Source organism: Bombina bombina, chromosome 2, assembly GCF_027579735.1.
Source record: "Bombina bombina isolate aBomBom1 chromosome 2, aBomBom1.pri, whole genome shotgun sequence".
NCBI classification, from domain to species: domain Eukaryota; kingdom Metazoa; phylum Chordata; class Amphibia; order Anura; family Bombinatoridae; genus Bombina; species Bombina bombina.
Genome location: NC_069500.1, coordinates 1,328,235,536 through 1,328,263,413, shown reverse-complemented (window position 1 = coordinate 1,328,263,413; position 27,878 = coordinate 1,328,235,536). Strand labels below are relative to the sequence as shown.

The window sequence follows — 27,878 nt, the reverse complement described above, 5'->3', positions numbered from 1 at the left end:
GAGTGGACTGCGGTCAGCGTGCAATTGGATTTTGTTTTGATGCGAAGATGGGAATTTTGTAATTTTTGTATTTTAGGTCCCGTTCCAAAGATCATTGTGACCGTTTTGTCAGTGTTTAGGAAGAGTTTGTTTTTCGAGATCCACTTCTCTACTTCTGTGAACTGGTCTTGGAGCACTGCTTCAAGCTGCAGCAGATCAGATTTGTTTGCATAGATTACCGTGTCGTCTGCGTACATGTGTACAGTTGAGGATTTGCAGACATTAGGCAAATCATTTATAAATAATGTGAATAGTAGGGGGCCGAGAATGGAACCTTGGGGAACACCACACGTGACTGGGAGAGGGAGGGAGTCACTGTTAGAGACAGAGACATATTGTGATAGATCCGATACATATGATTTAAACCAGGTTAACGGGCGATCAGCAATACCAGAGTTTTTTAGTTTGAGAAGTAGTAGGTCATGGTCCACTGTGTCAAAAGCCTTTGCAAAATCAAGGAAAATAGCTCCAGTTAGGTCTCCTTGTTCCATGCCAGTTTGGATGTCGTTGCAAACTTTTAGGAGGGCAGTTGTAGTGGAGTGATTTGGTCTAAAACCTGATTGATCAGGGTCAGATAGTTAGAAAGTTGATAATACTCGCATAATTGCGTATGGATGCATTTTTCTAAGATTTTTGACAATACAGGGAGCAATGATATAGGACGATAGTTAGAAACCTGGGTGTACCAGGGTCCCCAATGGTTTATGCCAATTCTAAGGTTATGGCACTGCTGGACATCTGATTGCAAAGGGATAAGCATTTTTTTTCTTTCATCTGCTTTGTTTTTTCTTGGCCAAACTCTGCGTTTATGGTAATCAACTTTGCCTATTTCTTTGTGCTTCTTCAGAAGAGCTTGGGCAGCACGTCTGCCTTGAAGTTTCTGCCTGGCAGAGACCTTTCTGATGCAGTATAACTATCTTGTGTCTTGTTGCGGTGCTCAGTCTTGACATGGTGTATGACTTTTGACATTAAACTGTCTTCAGCAATCTCACCTTGTTAGCAGAGTTTGGATGTTCCTCACCCAGTTTTATTCCTCCTACACAGCAATTTCTGTTTCAGTTAATAATTGTGTTTCAACTTACATTTAAAATTGATGATTATTAGCACCTGTTTGGTATAATTGTTTAATGATGCTCTTGAATATATATATCTGACTTTGTGCTTGTGTATTTAGAAGAATTGATGATGTTTTGAAAGCAAAGGGTTGTTACACCAAATATTGATTTGGTTTCAACTTTTCTTCTTTCAATAATGGTATTTGCACAGGACCAGCAGTGTACCGAGGGTCCGAGCAACTCTTCTACTGTGTGTTTATCCGCTTTGCAGGGGTTAAACACAGTAGAGCAGGATCGATAGTCGTAAAATTACATGTTCTAGCCGTGTTTTCTTGGTATCATTTGCTGAAACTTGGCTCCTTTCTGTGAGTATGCATGTGGTTTGAGTACTATGGGCTCCATCTATGAAGCAGCGTTAGAATGCTGCCTCTTACACTGGTGGCAAAGAGAAATCACTGAGAGCTCACTTGCTCTCAGTGATTGACAGTCCCTTATCTCACGCAAGTGAAGGTGCGAGAGTGTGTAATGATGCATACTGGCAAGCGAGCGAACAAGTCCACTCCCGCAGCAATGGCGGGCGGACAACTTCTCAAGTTGAGAAGCTTGTCCCCCTTCCATTTAATATGTGGAGCCCTATGTGTATGACAAACACAGCAGCCGTATAATGCTTAATACATGTGCAATTTCCTTAGCTTGTATAGATATGTTGTCATGGTAAGGAGCTGTGTGTCCACTAAATGTAATGTTTAATTTGTAGTGACAGCTGTTGTAGTCAGAAGAGCTTTATAGTTAAAACACCGCGTAACAGATACTTCAAAACTATTGTTTGAGTCTTTTATTTTAAATTTTTAATGTGGTTTGGGCGACTTAGGCCTAGTTTCCATTAATGTGGTAAATTGTGGAAACTGCAAATAAACCATTTAGCTCTATTAAAGTCTATAAAGAATTTTTATGTTAACCACCAGTTCCCAAACTAGGCTTTATTTAGTCTAATTTCTAAGCACTCAAGATAAAATTATGTCCCATCCCAAGTAAACCCCCCCCAATAATATGCCTTAGTAAAAACAATTTCAGTCATGTTTCTTAAAGGGACATTTTAAAATTATATTTGTTAAAGTCTTCCAATTTCTATGAATGCACTTCAGAGAAAAGTGATTTAATATTTTGTGTTAAGGCTTTTAAAGTGTCAGCTGTTAATGATGTTTTGCTACTTAATATGAAAGTTCTATTTCTGTTTGTTCCTAGTTACATTATTGCTCAAAGCTCCACGAATCCCACATTTTCTGGTATGTGGGCACATGAAAATTCAATACAGAGTTTTTCATGGCACTAATTAATGTGATCCGTCTAAAGTATATATGGTTGCCATAGATCCCATGCATTCCTACATATTCCAAATGCTGATGCATAACATTTTTTTCTAATGTCTCTGTTTGAAAACTATTCATTCCTGTTTTGTTTCTTCTGCCTGCCATGCTGGTTTGCCACTTTTAAAAGAAAATTCTTAAAGGGACATTAAACCCACAATTTTTTCTCTCATGATTCAGATAGAGAATACCATTTTTAAACAACTTTCTAATTTACTTCTATTACCTAATTTGCTTCATTCTCTTGATATTCTTTTCTGAAAAGCATATCTAGATAGGATCAGAAGCTGCTAATTGGTGGCTGCACATAGATGCCTCGTGATTGGCTCACCCATGTACATTGTTATTTCTTTAACAAAGGATATCGAAAGAATGAATCAAATTAGATAATAGAAGTAAATTGGAATGTTGTTTAAAATTGTATTCTCTGTCTGAATCATGAAATATTTTTTGGGGGGTTTAATGTCCCTTTAAAGGTCCTAGTGACACTTTTGCAGAGCTTAGACCTGCAGGACCTCACTCCCACAGCAGGCATATCCCGCAACATAGAGGGATAGACTGGATGAGAGTCTCCTTAATAGATAGCTTCCAAGAGAGAACAGCTACTGATCTCCGGTCGAATGTGCCTCCTGTAATACTTCGTAGTGCTGAATCCTAATGGCGATTCCAAGTGTTAATCTCAGAAGTTCCTGATAGCGTATTTTAGGCTTAAGTTGCAGTGTAGTAGCTAAACTCTCTGTGACAGGTGGTGGAAGGGACTTTACTGTAGGGTGTTCAATCCCCATTGTAGATATCATTCTGTTCTGCTCTCTGGGAAGGGCTTCATTGGATTCCATCACCTCAGAATCTTGTGGTTTGTCAAAGTCTGAAGCCTTAATTGCAATGGTTAATAATGCTGTGAAACTCTGCTCAAGACTTTGGAAATGATGGTCCACTATCTGAACATTTCTCTCCAATGCATCTATCACCTCCATAACGATGATTAAGCCTGACACTCTTCATAAGCTACTATAGACCACTGTCGTAGTATGCTGATTTTGTTTGCCTGAATATGCTTAAAAAGTACAATTAAGGAGCTCCAGTTTAGAATTTAGCAGCTTATTAGCTATTCTACCCGGCTAACCTGGGGGGGTGTTAGAGGCCACAAGACATGTCACGGCTGCAGTCTCCAATGGCCCAGTCTAGTGCACCAGTGTAGATGTAAGCAATGGAAAAAAGGTGTCCTTCAATGTAAAATAATTACCGTACATTCATTGAAAATCTGTAAGGAAGGTTATTTGCTATTTTTTCTGGTTAATCTGCTTTTTTTTCGATTTGAGTCTGGAGCTCCTAGTTTGTGCCCCCAAGTGTATCCTTTTTAATCTGTAATCTTTTTTTGGTGGCTTTCTCAGAAGAATTAGTCTTCCATTATCAAGATTCCTTATGATATTTATGACCTTACTGATGGATGTGCAGTTTCAGTTAATCCATCTATTTCAAGATTTTAAATAAATCATATCAAGAAGCTATCACAGAGACAATCTGATAGGCAGCTGGTAGTTTCACAGTGACATTGTAAATGCTGTATGACAACAGACTCAACTGTCGAAAGGGATTGCTTGTTGCATTATTTTGTCTTAAAGGACCATCAAACTTGACATTTCAACAACTCATAAACTTTTTCATTATTGCAATTCAAACGATATTGCAATATATCTTCATTATTTATTTTGCAGCCTTTTGTTGTAAAATACATCTAAAAAATTTGTTTCACTAACCCAGGAAGGCTTGGGTTTATACTTTAAAGGCAATTTATGCAAGCTTTTGTTTACTTTTTCCTCCCTCCCTAAGATTCTTTTAATTGCAACAACAATCATGATAGACAAATCATTCTTTGCAATAGTAACCAAGTTGAATCAGTACTAAACCACCTTTAGGGTATACAAAAGTGCAGGCTATATCTGAATATTAGTTTGTGATTGGTTAGCAAGGGTTGTTTTGTTCTGGGGGACAGGGAAATCAGTAAAAAGAATAAACATAAAACAAAATACTAATTTGACAAACTAAAGCTGCAGTTTTCATTGCAAAATTATTATTTTATATGAAGGTTTATAATCCATGTAGTTTACAATTTGTGTTTAGTGTCCCTTTAATAAATAACAATGGTACTTACGACTCATTCTACAATGGCAAGTCTACATTTTGAGTATCTGTAGCAGACATTTCTTATATATACTTTTGTAAAGTACCCGTTGTGTAATTCACACTCTTGTGAAACATTATAAATTGTAAGTGCAAGAAAGGTCTTTCTGTATTTCTGATTTTTCACCCCTGACTTTTCAGAATGATTAGTTTTTGTTTGCAGCCCTCCCAAAGATTTTACTGTTTGGGAAACCTTATGGCGAGCCAAGATAGCCAGAAAATAGCCAGTTCCCTATCTTTGCGCAATTCTTTTACAGAGCACCTACTAAGCTTTCCTGTATTTTAGAGTGTTTGGAAGAGGAGTGAGCTTATATAAAAGGTGTTGTTTTAGGCAGTGAGGGTTTTCTGTCCGGTCTCTATGTAGAGTTTTTGTTGCTGGAGTCCATTTCCAGTCTTCTTTAGCTTATGGGGAAAGCGGTAAATGCTATATATACAATCTTGTTCTTTTTGCTGACCTGTCTCATGCCTTCTTTCCTATCTCTCTTCTTTTCTCTGTGATTTTCAGCTGGTGGGAGTTCTACCTGCAGTCCTATTCTTTCAAGGAAACAGAAAGGTGATTACTAAAATCTTCTAATCATATTCTTGCTTAACGTTTACTCTCTTGCATGACCATTTTACTTCTTGAACTTTTTTTTAACTTTTTTTTTAACAGCATCACATAAAGGTGACACAGGGTTTAGTATGATTTTAGTGTGTTTAATTTAGTTTAAAAGCTATTTTTTATGTGAATATATTTAATATACATTGTTACATTAATTCTCAGATTTGTCTTTGGCCTTAAACATGAGCTCTGGAAAAAATAAGAGACCACTGCAAAATGATCAGATTCTCTGTTTTCTTTGCATTATTTGAGGACTGAAAACACTGCATCTGTTTGCTATATTGACCAGTTGTCATTTTCTGCAATTAAATACTCTAAATGACAATATCTTTTATTTGGAATTTAGGAGAAAGGTTGTCAGTAGTTTATAGAATAAACTAAAATGTTCATTGTACTCAAATACATACCTATAAATAGTAAAACCAGAGAAACTGATTTGCTTTTTCCTTTTATGCATAGGCACTAGTGTCTTATAAATGACAATATCATTTAGTAATACTGCCTTTTCTAATGAAAAAAATATGGTCAAAAAATGAAGTGGGAGGTAGCCTTTATATTACAGTACATGCAAAGTATCAACATTTGAAATACACGCTGGAGAGGGAAATTTCAAGGTAAAAATGAATACACTTTGAAGACCTGTATTCATGTGGTAATGTAAGCATTTTATTTTGTGCTTTGTTTATTGAATAGAATATTTCAATCTTATGAGTACACTGTCCCATTAAAGGGATATTCCAGCCAAAATTGGAAACCACATGGGTGCATTTCGGTATTGAACAGAATTGAACACATCACATAAGCAAACATATTTTTTTTTAGTTTTTTAGAACTTGGTAGTTGACACACGCCTTCTGCCAGTGGATTATACTGGTCTTGGCATAAGAATGGAGTGAGACAGTTGATAATATAGTTCAGACAGCTATGATTTTCCAGGATTGAGCTTCACACTGGAAAGTTCTATTTTTAAAGGGACATTGCAGTCAAACTTTAAAATGTACATAGATTACATATTTGAATAGAAACATATTTACAATATACATGTACAGGCAACAATGCTTCTATTAAGAGTTATAACTGTTTTAGTGTTAACATTGTTCTCTGCACGTGCATGTGATGCATAGCTAGATATTGTCACTGCACCCACATTTTAAACAATGCAGATGCGCAGATCATCAGTGGGGTTTGTATCAACAAATTGAGTCATTACCAGATGATACAAGCACCTTAGGCTCTCTGAGCAAGTGCTGTGTTTAAAATGCTGGTGCACGGTGCATACTTAAATACACTTTTAAAACAGCTATAGCTTTTATTAGAAGCATTTTTGCTAATGCATTTATATTACAAAATTAATTATCATTGCTGGTACAAAGCTGACATCACACACACCAGGTTTCACTCCTTCAGCTGCTCTTGCACAGTTGCTGAGCCTTCCTGTTCCCTTTCATGCTGGGGCAAATTGCAGTTATCCCTGAAAGTGACTTTATTGTAGTCTATGTCCCAGTCAGGAAAGGTATTGATATAAAGCTGAGCAGGAGAAGCAGAATTGTTACAAAGACTTTTAAAAATATAGTATTGCATTGGAGGACATGTATTTTGTTAAAGGGACAGTCTACACCAGAATTGTTATTGTTTTAAAAGATAGATAATCCCTTTATTAACGGTCCCAAGTTTTGCATAACCAACACGGTTATATTAAATGGACAGTCAACAGCAGAATTTTTGTTGTTTTAAAAGATAGATAATCCCTTAATTACCCATTCCCCAGTTTTGCTGAACAAACAGTTATAATAATAAACGTTTTACCTCTTTAATTACCTGGTATCTAAGCCTCTACAAAATGCCCCTTTATTTCAGTTCTTTTGACAGTCTTGCAATTAAGCCAATCAGTGCTCACTCCTTGGTAAATTCATGTGCATGATCTCAAAGTTCTCTATGAAACACATGAACTAATGCCCTCTAGTGGTAAAAAACTGTCAAAATGCATTTAGATTAGAGGCGGCCTTCAAGGTCTAAAAAAATATCATATGAACATCCTAAGTTTAGCTTTAAACTAAGAATACAGAGAGAACAAAGCAAAATTGGTGATAAAAGTAAATTGGAAAGTTGTTTAAAAATACATGCCCTATTTGAATCATGAAAGTTTTTTTTGGACTTGACTGTCCCTTTAATACTTTTTTTACCTCTGTAATTATTTAAGCCTCTGCTAACTGTCCCCTTATTTCAGTTCTTTTGACAGACTTGCATTTTAGCCAATCAGTGCTGACTCCTAGGAGCTTCACGTGCATGAGCTCAATTTTATCTATATATGACACACATGAACTAACACCCTCTAGTGGTGAAAAACTGTCAAAATGCATTTAGATAAGAGGCGGCCTTCAAGGTCTAAGAAATTAGCATATGAACCTCCTAGGTTTAGCTTTTAACTAAGAATACCAAGAGAACAAAGCAAAAATGGTGATATAAGTAAAGTTGAAAGTTGTTTAAAATGACATGCCCTATTTAAATCATGAAAGTTTATTTTGGACAAGACTGTCCCTTTAAAGGTTGTTAGTTGAGACTTAGCCAGAAATGTCAGCTAAGGAGATGAACGTGTTACTCTCTCGCTATGCTCCAAAACAATTTCAAACCTGCCTCCATTCTATTTGTATACTTACTTAAGTCCCGGCTAGGATTGAGTCTTGATTATGGGATAAAAATAGGAAATATTAAATCCAACAAATTACAAGGAGCAAGTGCAGATCATGGGTTTAGTTCTATTACATGATTGTACAGATGATAATAGGGTTTCAGGAATTTTACGTGTAAACGCCAAGCTTATGAAACCATCCACTACTACGAGAAGTCCCATGAAAATATATTTCTCTTGTAAGATGTATCCAGTCCACGGGTTCATCTATTACTTGTGGGATATTCTCCTTCCCAACCGGAAGTTGCAAAGAGGACACCCACAGCAGAGATGTCTATATAGCTCCTCTCCTAACCCCCACCCCCAGTGAGCTCTTTGCAAGCTCTCAACAAGTGGAAGTATAAAGAGATATGTGGTGATTTAGTGTAGTTTTTCATCTTCAATCAAGAGTTTGTTATTTTAAACGGTACCGGCGTTGTACTGTTTGCTCTCAGGCAGAAATTAGAAGAATAATTCTGCCTGGAGGATGATGATCTTAGCAGATTGTAACTAAGGTCCATTGCTGTTCTCACACATAACTGAAGAGTATGGGAAAACTTCAGCTGGGGGAACGGCCTGCAGTTTGCCTGCTTTGAGGTATGTTCAGTATAATTGTTTCTAGAGAGATAAGTTCTAGAAAATGCTGACAGAGCCTTTTTGGAAATGTGGTAAGCTAGATGCAGTGATTTAATAACGACTGGGATCAGCTTGCAAGGTTGGGTAATACTCATTTTATTTGTTATCTGGTGATTAGGTGTTAAAAACGTTTGCCTTTTACATATGCAGATCGTTTTTTTGTGAGTGTTTAAACTTGTTTTTCGGGTTGATTTTCCACATGGCTTTTTTCACAAACTCCTAGGAGTGTTTCTTTAAGGCCCCTCTGACATCGAGTGTGGTGGGAGGGGCCTATTTTCGCGCCTCAGTTGCGCACTTGCTTTCATTCCAAGACATCAAGCTTCTCTAGAAGATTCCTGCTGTGTCTGAGGACCACTAAAGAGGGTTTCTTCAATTTCTGTTCGTACTTAAGGGCAGGTAGGCACCACAGCAGAGCTGTGGTGAGGTGTTTAGCGGTTTTATACCGGTGGTAGAAGTTTTTTCAATCCGGTTTGGGGGCCAAAGGGTTAATTGTCCATTTGCAAGTGGGTGCAATATTACCTTGGTTTCCTATACACACTGTAAAAATTTCGAATCGTTTACTACTTTTTTTCACTGTTTTGCAGTTTAAGTGCTACTTTTTTCTCTTAAAGGTACAGTACCGTTTTGAGGAAATTGCTGTTTTTTGCTTTAATAAAGTGTTTTCCAAGCTTGCTTGTGTCTTTGCTTGTCTGTTAAACATGTCTGACGTAGAAGAATCTACCTGTTCAATATGTTTAGATGCCATTGTGGAACCCCCTCTTAGAATGTGTACCACTTGTACTGAACTATCTATAAGTTACAAAGACCATATTGTGGCTTTAAAAAATATATCACCAGAGGATTCTCAGACTGTAAGAAGGGAGATTATGCCGTCTAGCTCTCCCCATGGGTCAGAACCTGTTATACCCGCACAAATGACGGCAGATGCGTCTAGCGCGTCTAATTCTTTTACCTTACGAGACAGTTATGAGTTCTACTCTCACCGAGGTGTTGTCTAAACTGCCAGGGTTACAAGGCTAGAACAAATACAGAGCTTTCTGACGGTTTAGTAGATATGTCCGTTATGCCCTCACAATGTTCCGAAGTTGGCGCAAGAGATTTGATATCTGAGGGTGATCTTTCAGATTCAGGGAAGTTATTACTTCAGCCCGACTCTGACATGTCAACATTTAAATTTAAGCTTGAACACCTCCGTTTATTGCTTAGGGAGGTCTTAACGACTCTGGATGATTGTGACCCCATTGTGGTACCAGAGAAATTGTGTAAAATGGACAAATACTTTGCAGTGCCTGTTTACACTGATGTTTTCCCAGTCCCTAAAAGGTTTTCGGAAATTATAACTAAGGAATGGGATAGACCAGGTATTCCGTTCTCTCCCCCTCCTGTGTTTAAAAAGATGTTCCCCATAGCTGACGCCATGCGGGACTCGTGGCAAACAGTCCCCAAGGTGGAGGGAGCTATTTCTACTTTAGCTAAGCGTACAACTATTCCGATTGAGGACAGTTGTGCTTTCAAAGATCCTATGGATAAAAAATTTGAGGGTCTCCTAAAGAAAATTTTCTTACATCAAGGTTTTCTTCTCCAACCTCTTGCATGCATTGCTCCAGTTACGGCTGCAGCAGCCTTTTGGTTCGTGTCTCTTGAAGAGGCTCTACAAGTGGAGACTCAGTGGGATGAGATTTTAGACAGGATTAAAGCTCTTAAACTTGCTAATTCCTTTATTTCAGACGCCGTGTTTCAGTTAACCAAACTTGCGGCTAAAAATTCAGGTTTTGCCATCATGGCGCGTAGGGCGCTATGGCTTAAGTCCTGGTCAGCAGATGTTTCTTCAAAGTCTAAGCTTCTTAATATCCCCTTCAAAGGAAAGACCCTATTCGGGCCTGGTCTGAAGGAGATCATTTCTGATATTACTGGGGGAAAAGGTCACGCCCTTCCCCAGGATAAGTCTAATAAGTTAAGGACCAGACAGACTAATTTTCGCTCCTTTCGAAACTTAAGAAGTGGCGCGGCTTCCGCTTCCCTTAGTACAAAACAAGAGGAAAATTTTGCCCAGTCCAAGCCAGTCTGGAGACCTAACCAGGCTTGGAACAAGGGGAAACAGGCTAAAAAGCCAGCTACTGTCTCTAAAACAGCATGAAGGAGTAGCCCCTGATCCGGGAACGGATCTAGTATGGGGCAGACTTTCTCTCTTCGCCCAGGCTTTGGTAAGAGACGTTCAGGATCCTTGGGCAGTGGAGATTGTTTCCCTGGGATATCTTCTCGAATGCAAAGGTTCCTCACCAAAGGGGAGATTCCATCTCTCTCAATTATCTGCAAACCAGATAAAGAGAGAGGCATTCTTACATTGCGTCCAAGACCTACTGGTTATGGGAGTAATCCACCCAGTTCCAAGGGAGGAACAGGGGCAGGGTTTCTATTCAAATCTATTTATAGTTCCCAAAAAAGCCGGAACTTTCAGACCAATCTTGGATCTCAAGATCCTAAACAAATTCCTCAGGGTCCCATCCTTCAAGATGGAGACAATCTGAACCATTCTTCCTATGATCCAGGAGGGTCAATATATGACTACCGTGGATTTAAAGGATGCTTATCTGCACATTCCGATTCACAGGAATCCTCATCAGTTCCCCAGGTTCGCCTTCCTAGACAGGTATTACCAGTTTGTGGCTCTTCCCTTCGGATTAGCCACGGCGCCAAGAATCTTTACAAAGGTTCTAGGGTCCCTACTGGCGGTCCTAAGGCCGCGGGGCATAGCAGTGGCTCCTTACCTAGATGACATCTTGATCCAGGCGTTGACGCTTCAAATTGCCAAGTCCCATAGGGACATTGTTCTGGCCTTTCTGAGGTCTCACGGGTGGAAGGTGAACGTAGAAAAGAGTTCTCTCTCCCCTCTCACAAGAGTTTCCTTCCTAGGGACTCTGATAGATTCGGTAGAAATGAAAGGATATCAAAGCTGCTAACTTCCTGCCGGATTCTTCATTCCATTTCTCGGCCGTCAGTGGCTCAGTGTATGGAAGTAATCGGCCTAATGGTAGCGGCAATGGACATAGTTCCGTTTGCCCGCCTACATTTCAGACCTCTGCAACTTTGCATGCTCAATCAGTGGAATGGGGACTACACAGATGTGTCTCCTCTGCTAAATCTGGATCAAGAGACCAGGGATTCTCTTCTCTGGTGGTTATCTCGGGTCCATCTGTCCAGGGGTATGAGTTTCCGCAGGCCAGAGTGGACTATAGTGACAACATGCCAGCCTTCTGGGCTGGGGCGCGGTCTGGAACTCCCTGAAAGCTCAGGGTTCGTGGTCTCAGGAGGAAGCCCTCCTCCCGATAAACATTCTGGAATTAAGAGCGATATTCAATGCTCTTCAGGCATGGCCTCAACTGGCTGTGGTCAGGTTCATCAGATTTCAGTCGGACAACATCACAACTGTAGCCTATATCAACCATCAGGGGGGAACAAGGAGTCCGCTGGCAATGATGGAGGTTTCCAAGATAATTCTATGGGCAGAGGCTCACTCTTGCCATCTCTCCGCTATCCATATCCCAGGAGTAGAGAACTGGGAGGCGGATTTTCTAAGTCGGCAGACTTTTCACCCGGGGGAATGGGAGCTTCACCCGGAGGTATTTGCCCAACTGGTTAATCTATGGGGCAGACCGGAGCTGGATCTGATGGCGTCCCGTCAGAATGCTAAGCTTCCTTGTTACGGGTCCAGGTCAAGGGATCCTCGGGCAGCACTAGTAGATGCCCTAGCAGCGCCCTGGTCCTTCAGCCTGGCTTATTGTTTCCACCGTTTCCTCTTCTCCCGCGTCTGATTGCCAGAATTAAGTAGGAGAAAGCTTTGGTGATTTTAATTGCTCCTGCGTGGCCTCGCAGGACTTGGTATGCAGATCTGGTGGACATGTCATCCTGCCCACCATGGCCTCTGCCATTGAGGCAGGACCTTCTAATCCAGGGTCCATTCAAACACTCAAATCTAACTTCTCTACGCCTGACTGCGTGGAGATTGAACACTTGATCTTATCAAAGCGTGGTTTTTCTGAGTCTGTTATTGATACCTTGATTCAGGCTAGGAAGCCTGTCACCAGGAAGATCTATCACAAGATATGGTGTAAATATCTTAATTGGTGTGATTCCAAGGGTTTCTCATGGAGTAGGGTCAAGATCCCTAGGATTCTATCTTTTCTCCAAGAAGGATTGGAAAAAGGATCGTCAGCTAGTTCCTTAAAAGGACAGATATCTGCTCTGTCTATTCTTTTTCACAAGCGTCTGGCAGATGTTCCAGACGTTCGGGAGTTTTGTCAGGCTTTGGTCAGAATCAAGCCGGTATTTAAACCAGTTGCTCCGCCATGGAGTTTAAATTTAGTTCTTAAAGTTCTTCAAGGGGTTCCGTTTGAACCTATGCATTCATTAGATATTAAACTTTTATCTTGGAAAGTTTTGTTTCTTGCTGCTATCTCTTCAGCTCGAAGAGTTTCAGAGTTATCTGCTCTGCAGTGTGATTCACCATATCTGATTTTCCATGCGGATAAGGTGGTGTTATGTACTAAGCCCGGTTTTCTTCCTAAGGTTGTTTCCAATAGAAATATTAATCAGGAAATTGTTTTTCCTTCTCTGTGTCCGAATCCTTCTTCTAAGAAGGAACGGTTGTTGCACAATCTGGATGTGGTTCGTGCTTTAAAGTTCTACTTACAAGCAACTAAGGATTTTCGTCAAACATCTGCCTTGTTTGTCTACTCTGGAAAGAGGAGAGGTCTCAAGGCTTCGGCAACTTCTCTTTCTTTTTGGCTGAGAAGCATGATCCGGTTAGCTTATGAGACTGCTGGCAAGCAGCCTCCTGAGAGGATTACAGCTCACTCTACTAGAGCGGTAGCTTCCACATGGGCATTTAAAAATGAGGCTTCTGTTGAACAGATTTGCAAGGCGGCAACTTGGTCTTCGCTTCATACTTTTTCTAAATTCTACAAATTTGATACTTTTGCTTCCTCGGAGGCTATTTTTGGGAGAAAGGTCTTACAGGCAGTGGTGCCTTCTGTTTAGATTCCTGCCTTGTCCCTCCCTTCATCCGTGTCCTAAAGCTTTGGTATTGGTATCCCACAAGTAATGGATGAATCCGTGGACTGGATACACCTTACAAGAGAAAAAAAAATTTATGCTTACCTGATAAATTTCTTTCTCTTGTGGTGTATCCAGTCCACGGCCCGCCCTGTCATTTTTAAGTCAGGAGTTTTTATTTTTTACAACTACAGTCACCACTGCACCCCATAGTTTCTCCTTTTTCTTACTTCCCTTCTGTCGAATGACTGGGGGTGGGGGTTAGGGGAGGAGCTATATAGACAGCTCTGCTGTGGGTGTCCTCTTTGCATCTTCCTGTTGGGAAGGAGAATATCCCACAAGTTATGGATGATCCCGTGGACTGGATACACCACAAGAGAAAGAAATTTATCAGGTAAGCATAAATTTAGTTTTTTATTCTTACTTAAAGGAGGTTCAAAGTTCTGAAATCATGTTTTCTGATTTTAAACATTTTTATTTAGAGACTGACAGCAACCAATGTGATGTGTTTTTGTTTCATTGTTGTGAAGTAGCATTTAGACAGCACTTCTGGGAGAAGGTTTGGTTAACTTGTTTTGTACTGGAATAAAACATTGTAAAATAGTGTAGCATTGTTATGTACTGTGATCAAACTTTAGTTTTTTATAAATACAACAGTGTAAGATGGCGTGATTTTTTTTTTAAACAAGTTTAGAAAAGATTTGCGTTTTTACATCAGTTATCTCACATTTTTCATATATTTAAATTTCTTTATAATCCTATGAAGTTTATATATTTTAGGATAACACTTATTATTGATTACATTTTTTTAGATTAGTTTGCATATTTACATTAAAATATTTATTTGAAATATATGGCAAGCATATGTTGACTATTTTCCATGAAATTCTCTTAAAGGGGCAGTATTGATTCATAGGGGAGCTATGCTGTAAAGTCAAAATTAAAACTCATGTGGAAGATGCAATTATAAACAACTTTGCATTATATATATATATATATATATGTGTGTGTGTGTATATATATATATATATATACCGGTATGTATATATATATATATATATATATATATATATATATATATATATATATATATATATATATATGTGTGCTGTGTTCTGTTAGCATCTTTTGTTGAAAAGTATTTCTAGATAGGCTGAGGAGCAGCATTGGCTCACATGTGTTCAGTTGGCTCCCAGTAGTGAATTGTGGCTGCTGAGCCTACGTAGGTTTATTCTCAAGGGATACTAAGATTGTGAGTTCCCACAGGAATAGGGCCCTTAATTCCTCCTCCTATGCATTTGTAAAATTTTGTCTTGTCTCTTACAAGTTTTATATCATTGTTTTATATAAGTGAATTGTACCCATGGACAGCGCTTCGGAATATGTTGGTGCTTTATAAATAAAGTATAATTATAATAATAATAACAACAACAACGCATTTTCGATAATAGACTGAAAAATCATAGATTAATCCCTAACTGAAAAAGGGTGGCATTGCTTTATTGTCATGTTCCGGTGTATATATGTGCTCAGGACACAGACTCTCGGGGCAGTGGTAAGGAATTGGAGACACTGACCTCTGACCCGGGGAAGATTATCCTGGATGTGGATAGATGATATTCTGTGAGGAATAGTTGCAAGAAGTTATTGTAGAATTCATGGAGAGTGAAAGATATGTATACAATATATTCTGGTTTCAATGGAAACATAAATTGATACTGTGACTTATAGTTAATAGGAGTTGCGGCAGGATTCATGAGTGAAAAATATAGCAATGTAAGATGTTCAGGCTTCAGAGTAAACTGGTAGAAGTTTGACTCATAGATGCAAACTAAGGTTTGTTGCAGGTTCAAAGTACATAATATTATATAGATCTATATGTCAGTAATAAGCAGAGCAGCACTGGTGATAGACAAGTTGCAAGTTTAAGGCATTAAATACTGTTTGTGCATATATTGGAGAATCACAGGAAAGTTGTTTAACTGAACACATAGATGCAGAGTTCTGAATATATTAGCATAATTGGATGAGGATATTTCAGCTATGACAACTTGTAGCAGATAATAGTTATAAAGTTTTGAGTAAGATGCTGTTGGAATTAGAGAGTGAGTATAACCAAATGCATACTTGTAATTTAGAATAAATTCAGAGTTTAAGTAGCAGTGTCCAGGAAACAAAATGGATTTATATGGATACTTGCGATTTAGATGATTTTAAGCATAGCTAAAAGGAAATGCTGTAGTTTGAATATGCTGGTAAAATCCTTGCTGGAGCAGTCACAGACCTCTGTTGTTCTAGAACAAAAGCATGTTAGGCCTGAGATGGTTTAAAAAGAGGCTGAGGAAATCGGGTGCATGAATGATTAATTAATTAGGCAGGTAAGTTAAATGCAGATATCCAAACAGTATGATTGTCAGTAGCTGGGAAGGCAGTCTTAAAGGGACAGTGATACTTGGCAGGCATATGTAACATTTATACTGGAGCTTTAAATTTAACAACTGGAGATTTACACTTTTGTGTTTGAAATGAGGGAAAAGTGCAGCGTCTTCTTCAGATTTCTATTTAAAAGACTGGGAAAACAGTAATTCCTCTATTTTAGTTATGTTTGAGTGAGAGCTTAATCACTGGTATGACAGTTTGTTAATGAAGAAAGGTGCAGTGATCACTGTATATTGTCAACAAATTCTAATATGAATCTAATTTCATGTTTATATCATAATAGCTGAAAATACAGAAAACACAGATAGACACACACAGACACAGACACACACACACACACACACACACACACACAGACACACACACACACACACACACACACACACACACACACACACACACTGACACACTATTAATTACACATACTCATTATGAAACTCTTAATTACTTGAGTTTCAACCAAATAGTGGAGCTTTACCTCTTATCAACTCATTTGGTTTGTAATGGTTAAAAAGCAGTGGGTGTATATGGCAAGAGAGGAAGATTTAGATTAAATAAAAAAATGTAAAATGTACTGACTGGGCCACACCTACATGCGTGCCCCAGTACCTTTATCTGTCCCACTCCACAGTGCAGCTCAGCTTACTGTGTCCAGAAGAAACGGCCACTGACACACAGGAAGAGATCCCAAAGTGAGCTACCCTCTCAGAGCTATTCTCCAAACTGCCAGGGCTACAAGGAAAGCGAGACAGCTCTGGGGCTAGAACAAATACAGAGCTTTCTGAAGCTTTAATGCCTGTGTCCGATATACCTTCACAATACTCAGAAGTCGAGGCAGGTGAGCTTCTATCTGTGGGTGACATTTCACACTCAGGGAAGGCGTTACTTCAGTCTGATTCTGAAATGACAGCGTTTAAATTTAAGCTTGAACCCCTCCGCTTATTTCTTAGGGAGGTTTTAGCGACTCTGGATGACTGTGACCCAATTGTGGTTCCAGAGAAATTGTGTAAAATGGACAAATACTTTGCAGTGCCTGTTTACACTGATGTCTTTCCAGTCCCTAAGAGGTTTTTGGAAATTATTACTAAGGAATGGGATAGACCAAGTGTGCCGTCTCCCCCTCCTGCTTTCAAAAAGATGTTTCCCATAGATGCCACCATACGGGATTCGTGGCAGACGGTTCCTAAGGTGGAGGGAGCAGTCTCTACCCTAGCTAAGCGTACAACTATCCCCGTCGAGGACAGTTGTGCTTTCCTAGATCCTATGGATAAAAAATTGGAGGGTCTCTTTAAGAAAATTTTTATACATCAAGGTTTTATTCTCCAGCCTCTTGCATGCATTGCCCCAGTTACTGCTGCAGCGGCTTTTTGGTTTGAGTCTCTTGAGGAGGCTCTACAGGTGGAGACAGGATTAAAGCTCTTAAATTAGCTAACTCCTTTATTTCTGACGCCATTTTTCATTTAGCCAAGCTAACGGCTAAGAATTCAGGTTTTGCCATTTTGGCGCGTAGGGCACTATGGCTTAAGTCCTGGTCAGCAGACGTTACTTCAAAGTCTAAGGTTCTTAACATCCCCTTCAAGGGACAGACCCTATTCGGGCCCGGTCTGAAGGAGATAATTTCTGATATTACTGGAGGAAAAGGTCACGCCCTTCCTCAGGATAGGTCCAATAAGTTAAGGACTAAACAGAATAATTTCCGTTCCTTTCGAAACTTCAAGAGTGACGCAGCTTCAGTTTCCTCTAATGCAAAACAAGAGGGAAATTTCGCCTAGTCCAAACCAGTCTGGAGACCTAACCAGGCTTGGAACAAGGTGAAGCAGGCCAAGAAACCTGCGGCTGCCTCTAAGACAGCATGAAGGAGTAGCCCCCGATCCGGGACCGGATCTAGTGGGGGGCAGACTTTCTCTGTTCGCCCAGGCTTGGGCAAGAGACGTCCAGGATCCCTGGGCATTAGAGATTGTGTCCCAGGGATATCTTCTAGGCTTCAAAGCTTCATCTCTAAAGGGGAGATTTCATCTCTCACAATTATCTGTAAACCAGATAAAGAGAGAGGCATTCTTACGTTGTGTTCAAGACCTACTGGTTATGGGAGTGATCCACCCAGTTCCAAGGGAGGAACAGGGGCAGGGCTTCTATTCAAATCTGTTTATAGTCCCCAAAAAAGAGGGAACTTTCAGACCAATCTTGGATCTCAAGATCCTAAATAAATTTCTCAGGTCCCATCCTTCAAGATGGAGACTATCCGAACCATCCTCCCTATAATCCAGGAGGGTCAATATATGACTACCGTGGACTTAAAGGATGCTTATCTCCACATTCCGATTCACAGAGATCATCATCAGTTCCTCAGGTTCACCTTCCTAGACAGGCATTACCAGTTTGTGGCTCTTCCCTTCGGATTAGCCACGGCACCAAGAATCTTTACGAAGGTTCTAGGGTCCCTACTGGCGGCTCTAAGGCCACGGGGCATAGCGGTGGCTCCTTACCTAGACGACATTCTGATACAGGCGTCGACTTTTCAAATCGCCAAGTCCCATACGGACATTGTTCTGGCCTTTCTGAGGTTTTACGGGTGGAAGGTGAACGAAGAAAAGAGTTCTCTCTCCCCTCTCACAAGAGTTTCCTTCCTTGGAACACTGATAGATTCAGCAGAAATGAAAATTTTTCTGACAGAGGTCAGGTTATCAAAGCTTCTAACTTCCTGCCTTGCTCTTCATTCCACTTCTCGTCCGTCAGTGGCTCAGTGTATGGAAGTAATCGGCCTAATGGTAGCGGCAATGGACATAGTTCCGTTTGCCCGCCTACATCTCAGACCACTGCAACTTTGCATGCTTAATCAGTGGAATGGGGATTACACAGATTTGTCCCCTCTGCTAAATCTGGATCAAGAGACCAGGGATTCTCTTCTCTGGTGGTTATCTCGGGTCCATCTGTCCAGGGGAATGAGCTTCCGCAGGCCAGAGTGGACTATAGTGACGACAGATGCCAGCCTTCTGGGCTGGGGTGCAGTCTGGAACTCCCTGAGGGCTCAGAGTTTGTGGACTCAGGAGGAAGCCCTCCTTCCAATAAACATTCTGGAACTGGGAGCGATATTCAATGCTCTTCAGGCTTGGCCTCAACTAGCTGCGGTCAGGTTCATCAGATTTCAGTCGGACAATATCACGACTGTAGCCTATATCAACCATCAGGGGGGAACAAGAAGCCCCCTGGCAATGTTGGAGGTTTCAAAGATAATTCTATGGGCAGAGGTTCACTCTTGCCATCTCTCAGCTATCCATATCCCAGGAGTAGAGAACTGGGAGGCGGATATTCTAAGTCGGCAGACTTTTCATCCGGGGGAGTGGGAGCTCCATCCGGAGGTATTTGCCCAGCTGATTCAACTATGGGGCAAACCAGAACTGGATCTGATGGAGTCTAGTCAGAACGCCAAGCTTCCTTGTTACGGCTCCAGGTCAAGGGATCCCCAGGCAGCGCTGATAGATGCTCTAGCAGCGCCCTGGTCCTTCAGCCTGGCTTATGTGTTCCCACCATTTCCTCTCCTCCCTCGTCTGATTGCCAAGATCAAGCAGGAGAGAGCTTCAGTGATTTTGATAGCACCTGCGTGGCCACGCAGGACTTGGTATGCAGATCTGGTGGACATGTCATCCCTTCCACCATGGACTCTGCCGCTGAGGCAGGACCTTCTACTCCAAGGTCCATTCAAACATCCAAATCTAATTTCTCTGCGGCTGACTGCTTGGAGTTTGAACGATTGATTTTATCAAAACGTGGTTTCTCCGAGTCGGTCATTGATACCTTAATTCAGGCTCGAAAGCCTGTCACTAGGAAAATCTATCAGGCGTGAGAGAAGGAAGGTGATCGCAGCTGTAGCGTCCTCGACATAAACCGGAAATACAGTTCTCGGATAGAGGACACTGTAAGGACCCCAGGAGACTCACGGAGTGCCGTAGCCAAAAAACGGAGGATAAGCCCGTAGAGTAATGCACATGAAGAGGAGGTGGCAGGCACTACCAAACAGACTCACAGGCAAAAACTTTATTCTAGCACTTGGCTAAGATTAAAAAACAGACTGACAGGCAAGGGGAACTGAACATACAAAGGTCTTACGCGTTTCGAGCCCCCTAGTGGCGCTTACTCATTGATGAGTCTATGAGTAAGCGCCACTAGGGGGCGCGAAACGCGCAAGACCTTTGTATGTTCTGTTCCCCTTGCCTGTCAGTCTGTTTTTTAATCTTAGCCAAGTGCTAGAATAAAGTTTTTGTATTTTTAATTTTTTGCCTGTGGGTCTGTTTGGTAGTGCCTGCCACCTCCTCTTCATGTGCAGGAAAATCTATCATAAGATATGGTGTAAATATCTTCATTGGTGTGAATCCAAGGGTTACTCATGGAGTAAAGTCAGGATTCCTAGGATATTATCCTTTCTCCAAGAAGGATTGAAGAAGGGATTGTCACCTAGTTCCTTAAAGGGACAGATTTCTGCTCTGTCTATTCTTCTGCACAAGCCTCTGGCAGATGTTCCAGACGTTCAGGCGTTTTGTCAGGCTTTAGTTAGAATCAAGCCTGTGTTTAAACCTGTTGCTCCGCCATGGAGTTTAAATTTAGTTCTTAAAGTTCTTCAAGGGGTTCCGTTTGAACCTCTGCATTCCATAGATATCAAGCTTTTATCTTGGAAAGTTCTGTTTTTGGTAGCTATCTCTTCGGCTCGAAGAGTTTCAGAGTTATCTGCCTTACAGTGTGATTCCTCTTATCTGCTCTTCCATGCAGATAAGGTAGTTTTGCGTACAAAACCTGGGTTTCTTCCTAAGGTGGTATCTAATAAGAATATCAATCAGGAGATTGTTGTTCCGTCACTGTGTCCTAATCCTTCTTCAAAGAAGGAACGTCTATTACACAATCTTGACATGGTTCGTGCTTTAAAGTTTTTTTTACAAGCTACTAAGGATTTTCGTCAAACATCTGCATTGTTTGTTGTTTACTCTGGACAGAGGAGAGGCCAAAAGGCTTCGGCATCTTCTTTTTCTTTTTGGCTGAGAAGCATAATCCGTTTAGCTTATGAGACTGCTGGCCAGCAGCCTCCTGAAAGAATTACAGCTCATTCCACTAGAGCGGTAACCTCCACATGGGCTTTTAAAAATGAGGCCTCAGTTGAACAGATTTGTAAGGCGGCGACTTGGTCTTCGCTTCATACTTTTTGAAATTCTACAAATTTGATACTTTTGCTTCCTCGGAGGCTATTTTTGGGAGAAAGGTCTTACAGGCAGTGGTGCCTTCCGTTTAAGTTCCTGCCTTGTCCCTCCCTTCATCCGTGTCCTAAAGCTTTGGTATTGGTATCCCACAAGTAATGGATGAACCCGTGGACTGGATACACCTTGCAAGAGAAAACAAAATTTATGCTTACCTGATAAATTTCTTTCTCTTGTGGTGTATCCAGTCCACGGCCCGCCCTGTCACTTTAAGGCAGGTGTTTTTTATTTTTAAACTACAGTCACCACTGCACCCTATAGTTTCTCCTTTTTCTTGCTTGTCTTCGGTCGAATGACTGGGGGTGGCAGTTAGGGGAGGAGCTATATAGACAGCTCTTCTGTGGGTGTCCTCTTGCAACTTCCTGTTGGGAAGGAGGATATCCCACAAGTAATGGATGAACCCGTGGACTGGATACACCACAAGAGAAAGAAATTTATCAGGTAAGCATAAATTTTGTTTTTCATGCTTCCTTCATTTTTAGCTATGTTTAACCCTTATCCATTAATCATTATTATGCTCCAAAAGCATGTGTTGTGTGTTCTGCACTTTGTTTAGTCTGGGTGAAAATGCCTTTTTTTGGGGGACTTAACCATCACTATATATCTGCAGGTTTGAAAATCAGTCTATTTTTTCACTGTATTTTTCTCTTTTCTATCTTTGTTTATTCCTTGTAAGGTGTTCTCTAGTAGCTATTGTCTTGGTACTTTTATTATATGCAGTGTTGCCTAATGTGCCAGTTATCCTGAATGGTTATTCTGCTTGGTGGCCTTTTGCAACACTGTCCATTTGTATATTAGTCTGGCATCTTTCATTCTTCTGATATCCTCTTTTCCCTACCCCCTTCTTTCACCTTTGGTATATCAGGTGGTTCCCATGCCTGAAACTGTCATGTATTCCAGTTTTGGTATAAAACTACAAATTTCCACTATAGAACGTGAGATTGATCCACATACAGTACATATTTACTGGTAAATCAAATGATTTATGTTCAGAGTTTAAGCATATGAAGATCTGGCATTTCTCCATTTCAGATGTTTGATGGATTAGAAGCAACTAGTTTCTGCTTTTTCCAAATAGTGAATTAATATCCCAGATGTAAATCAGTGCTTATAAGTCATAATAGTATATGTTCTATTTTTATGGAATTTTGCAGCTCTATAAAAATAAGACATTCTGAGGTAACTTTAGAAAAAGAGGGCCCCTTCAGGTATATAAGGGTAAGGCCGGGTCTTCTGCCTACAAAGATAGGGGTGCGCTATCATCTAGGTGTCGAAGGCGGGGAGCCAGAGCGTATCGAACCTGTTTTTCCAATCGGACCATACCAGTTCGAAGAAATCAATCCTACCTGAGGTATAATAGATATTCTTCTCCATAGAGTACATGTATGCCATAGTAGATATAATATCCGACCAGGCTGGGGGGAGGGACTTTTTCCAAGATCTCGCTATATTAAGCTTTATAGCGGACAGAAGGTAAATGCAAAGTGAACCATGGTGTTTGGACAATTTGCATACGCCTAAATGGAAAAGAGCCGTCTCAGGAGTTCTGGGTAGGTTGATACCTAAACTGGTTAATGTGGAAAAACATTTGTTCCATATAGGTTTGAGTCTGGGACAGCTCCACCAAATGTGGATCATGTCCCCTATGTGTGAGCAATCTCTCCAACAGGTGGGGGAGGCCCCAGGGAAGATTTTAGCTAGTCTGGCTGGGACGTAGTACCAGTGCGTGAGCACCTTGATGTAGGTTTCAAGGATTGTAATGCAGTGGAGGGTTTTCTTTGTGAGTAGGAGTGTACGTTGCCATTCTAGAGGGGGTTTCGTGAAGTCTAGCTTCCGTTCCCATTTCAAAATATGATGGGCTTTGTCAGCTGGGGCAGCACCTTCCATAAGGGAATAGTGTAAGGACAGTGGCCTGCCCAATCTGAGCCCCTGTTGCCATCTAGCTTCCCAGATGGTGAGCTGTCGAGGTAAGGAGGGTTTGAATCCCCACCGAGATAAGAAGCTAGTAACTCTGGAGTATTCAAATTTCATGTACAAGGGTGTGGATGATGTAATGTTAAGTTGAGTGTAGGGGGAGACAGTTGTATGGGGCGAGGTGGACCAAAGGTCTCCCACCTTCATGACACCCAGCCGAGCCCAGGCGTTCGGATGGGAGTCCGGTAAGCCTGACAGAAGACCGGCTACTGAGGTAATAGGGGAAGGATGAGGGGCTACCTGAGTATTATGTCTCAAGCGGTCCCAGGCTGATGGACATTCCTTGATAATCAGGTTAGAAACGCCTAGATTCCTTCTACAATGAGGTGGCGTCCATATTAGGTCCCTTAGGGTAAGGTTATGTGGTAGGGAGGCTTGTTTGATAGACCTCCACTTACTATCTGAATCTTTGACACCCCATTGGGAGATATGGGTGAGCATAGCAGCATCCGCATATCTAAAAATAGAAGGAGAAGCAACCCCGCCGTGCATTCTGGGATATTGCAGGACGTTGTGGGCTACTCTAGGGGGTTTGCCCTGCCAAATGTATTTAGTACAGGCACTCTGGAACTGTACGAGTAGAGTCCTGGGTATTCTTATTGGGAGGCAACGAAGGACGTACGTGAGTTTAGGGAGATAACTCATCTTTAAGGCCGCTATGCGTCCTAACCAGGATACACATTTAAAGTTCCATCGTGTGGGCAAAGACCTAAGCTCGGTCAAGAGGGGTTTGAGATTATCCTCAATAATTTGGGGAAGAGAATTTGATAGTTTAACCCCTAGATGGGAGACGTACTTATGGCTAGGGATAAACTTATATTTTCTACATAAGCTTTTGGACACCTCCTCGGGAAACCCAGAGGTGAATAATTCAGACTTCGAGTGGTTTAATTTATAGTACGACAAGGTACTAAATGTCTCCAGAAGGGACAGGAGTCTCGGGATCTCTCTTAAGGGTCTAGAAAGCAACAGGGTGGCATCATCCGCGAATAGGGCTACTTTGTGAGCCGTACCATGTAGGGTGATTCCCGAGATCTTATTATCTGTCCTAATAGCCGCAGCTAGAGGCTCCATGGCCAGAGCGAACAGAATCGGGGATAGGGGGCAGCCCTGTCGGGTGCCATTGGAGATAGAGAAGGGAGTGGGGTTATAATTTGCGCAGGGAACTGGAAGTTCTCTAAGACCCGCCAGAGGTACTCCCATCTGACGCAGTCAAAGGCCTTCTCAGCATCAAGAGAAAGCACCGCGATTGGTCTGTTCAGTCTCTTGGCCTCTAGGAGTATGTCAAGGAGCCTCCTGGTGTTATCTGGACCCTCTCTCCCTGGTATGAACCCGACTTGGTCTGGGTCAATAAGTGTTGGGAGTAACTTCGCAAGCCTGTTAGCCAAGATTTTGGCGTAGATCTTAACGACGGTATTGATGAGCGAGATGGGTCGGTAATTAGCGCAGAGGGTAGGGTCTTTATTGGGTTTGGGAATGGTAATGATGGAGGCCTCAAGGAATTCCCTATCAAATTTCCCTGTGGTCATAGCCCTATTAAAAAATCTGGTGAGTATAGGGGCAAGTTCTTCTCGGTAGGTCTTGTAGAAAATAGCCGTGAAGCCATCCGGCCCAGGGGCTTTAAGAGACTTTAGTTTTTTTAGTTTTTTTACATAAATGAGCACTATATTTAGGGGATACAACAAAACAAAAACAAAAAAAAGATAACCAAAAGGGCCACTTTTGGACCCTGAATATAAGCAACTGCTCTATGAGCGAATGTATTATGAATACGTTAGATGTAAATGGGGTTTGATCTCATCCATACGGGAGAAATAAATATAATGTTATATGGTCTTAATTTTTACATTACAGGGGGAAGATCAATGGAGATATACCACACGCTAATATGAAAATCCCCCAGCACTCTGCCTGCTAAGGGTGAGGGGCGCCCATGATAAAAGCCATAACTTAAACTACACACTTTATTTCTCTAAGCTCTGGCATTCTCTATTGATACTAAACTGAATAACAATGTCTACAAACTCATTGTGTGTGGCAGGGTTTCCCTTACTTCTGACTAACTGAATAGTAAGCCTTAATTAAAAGCACTTCTGTGCTGATTTAACAGCAAGCATACATTAATAAAGTTCTACTCCCCTCTAGTGGAGGAGCCCGGTTACAACAGCAGTCTATGCATAAAGAAATTTTATAAGCCTGTTGATGCCGACTATATCTTCAACTATTGCATACCTTACTCACCAAGAGATTTATAAAGTAGAGAAATACCCCATATTTGAACATCAAGCAGCTAGCTACTGTACAGAAGCCTAAGCACTAATCATCTTATATAGACTTTCACACAACCAACTTGTAAAGGAGTACAGCTTATATATAAATTATTTCTATTATTAGTTAGTCATTGCATAAGACTAAACGGTTAGGCATGCATAAAGAGTACTTTGTCAATAACTGTAAAATATCACTCATTAGTACTCTCAGTATCACCAGCACTCTAGTTGGTAGGAGTTATTTGACAGAGCAAACAGTTTTTCAGGTTCCCTGTGACTAATGTAGACCTGCAAGATATGCAAGCAGTGTAGGCTAACACCTCTCAAGCCCCCTTCCTGAGGGCCAGGCAGTCTCTGGATAAAGTATAGAAGTCAGGTTGCAAAGACACAAAATCCAGCAATGAATAATAAAAAGAAAAAACAAAGAAAACAAAACGGAAGGTTCAGCTCTCCAGACCGTTATTTCTTGTTATATAGATGCCCCTTGTGTCCCGGACAAATTCGCTAGGTTGTACTGTCTATGGGTCACTGAACCTACACTGCCCGTTGTTAGTATACTAACCAATTCCACTTTTTCTAATAAGTGTCCCTGGGCTGATCTGCGTCGTGCTGGCATAGGTCCCCGGTAGAAGCGGAGTGTCCCTCAGAAGAGTTATAGAGCGGCAGAGTTGTAGACTAAATGAGCCGCTCTTGCTGACTCGTAGCCTGCCCTGGGTTTCTGGCTGTCCCCCAGCAGGGTCTCTCCAGGTAAGAACAGCTGGTGCATGCATAGGATTTTTAGTTAGCCCCTTTGGTGTCTCCTGGATAACTTTGTCGCTCTCCTTGGAAGCCGCATATCTCGGTGGATGCTCTGGGCTCTCAGACTCCAAATCCTGCAGGTCTGTCGCTGCGATATTGCTCGCGGTGGTGGGTATATGAATCTCAGCTGGCTCTATAGCTGCAGCAGCCACCATAATATGTGCGCCCGATGCCTCCTCTAATGAGCCGACAGGAATGGTACCATTTACTAACCGCTTTTGACGGTCTGCCGCTTCAGAGAAGCAGTGCCTAATTTGCTGAATCAGCTCCTTGAAGTGCGTATCCAATACGTCGTAAATATCTTCTCTCCGTGTCTGTACTTCAGGCTCCATTTTGGCAACGCTTGAAATAGTGTCCCCAAACACCTTAGACCAGTTATATCTCTCTGTTAAAGATCAATCCCCAATTGAGGATAGCAGATGTGCTTCTATGCAAGAAGTTCTGTGATTTGTGTCAGTTCAAGTGACTGGGTTTGCTGGATAAGCAAAATACTGGGGGGGTAGATAAAGTTCCAAGCCGTAATCAGGCCTCCACTGCGCACTTCACCTAAATATGGCTGCTGGGCTGCAAACTAGTTGGAAATAGTATAGATCGATTCCCCAAATATTCTCTTTCAATATTCTCTGTAGATAAAAGCTTGATTTGTGGGAAATGGGGAAGTAAACAGCGGTTCTATCTTCTCCCTTGCTCAGCCAGAATTATGAAGCAGCCATCTTAGTCGATGGTCAGACACGCCCCCCAGACTTTAGTTTTTTAATGACCGATTTAATCTCTTGAGTAGTAATCGGAGTGTCAATGCACTCTTTATGAGATTCATCAAGAGTGGGGAGCTTGAGGGAGTGAAGAAAGGAGTCTATGGTTTCCGAGGGGACTTTCCCGATCGTCGCGGAGTCGCCTAAATTATAGAGTTCAGAGTAGAACTCACGGAACTGATGGCCTATCTGGGAAGGGAGTCGGACAGACCGTTCACCCCGTTTGATTTCATGAATACGAGTAGCGCCTGCCCGCTGTCTAATTTTGTTGGCAAGTAAAGAATCTGCTTTATTGCCTTTAGAGTACAGGAGGTGTTTCAAGCGGAGAAGATTGGATTACGTCTTACGGAATTCCAATTGGCAGATATGGCGCCTAAGGTCTGCCACCTCAGTTTTACAGGCAGTCGGGTTCGAAGTCCGCTGTTGGGTTTCGAGAACCCGCAGTCTGCAGTGTGCCTGGGAGAGGAGAGGCCTGCTTGTCTCTTGAGGTGAGCCTGCTTGCGAATGAAGAGGCCTCGCAGAGTAGCTTTAAACGCACCCCAGATCGTGGTCTCGTTAACTTCTGGGGTGTCATTGGTCTGGAGGGGGAAACCTATCTCCTTCCTGATCTCTTCTCTAAACGGGATATCCGAGAGAAGATGATGTGGCAATCTCCAAGGGGCTCTGGTCTTGGTGGTGTGACTTGAGTTAATGTCTAGGGTGATAAGGTCATGATCTGACCATGGGCAGAGATGAATGTTCACGGAGCGGACTAGGTCTAGATCTGTGGGGTGACAGAAAAAGTAATCTAGCCTAGAGTATGT

The 27,878-nt window shown here is 41.5% G+C and overlaps 1 protein-coding gene across 1 annotated transcript in view; it reads left to right on the top strand.

The window, feature by feature from the left end:
- HTT (huntingtin) overlaps positions 1-27,878 on the top strand; it is a gene marked incomplete in the record, with an annotated part of 1,068,170 nt that overhangs the window by 173,261 nt on the left and 867,031 nt on the right. The window contains 1 exon segment of the mRNA XM_053704193.1: positions 5,148-5,195. Coding sequence (XP_053560168.1) covers positions 5,148-5,195 — 48 coding nt within the window.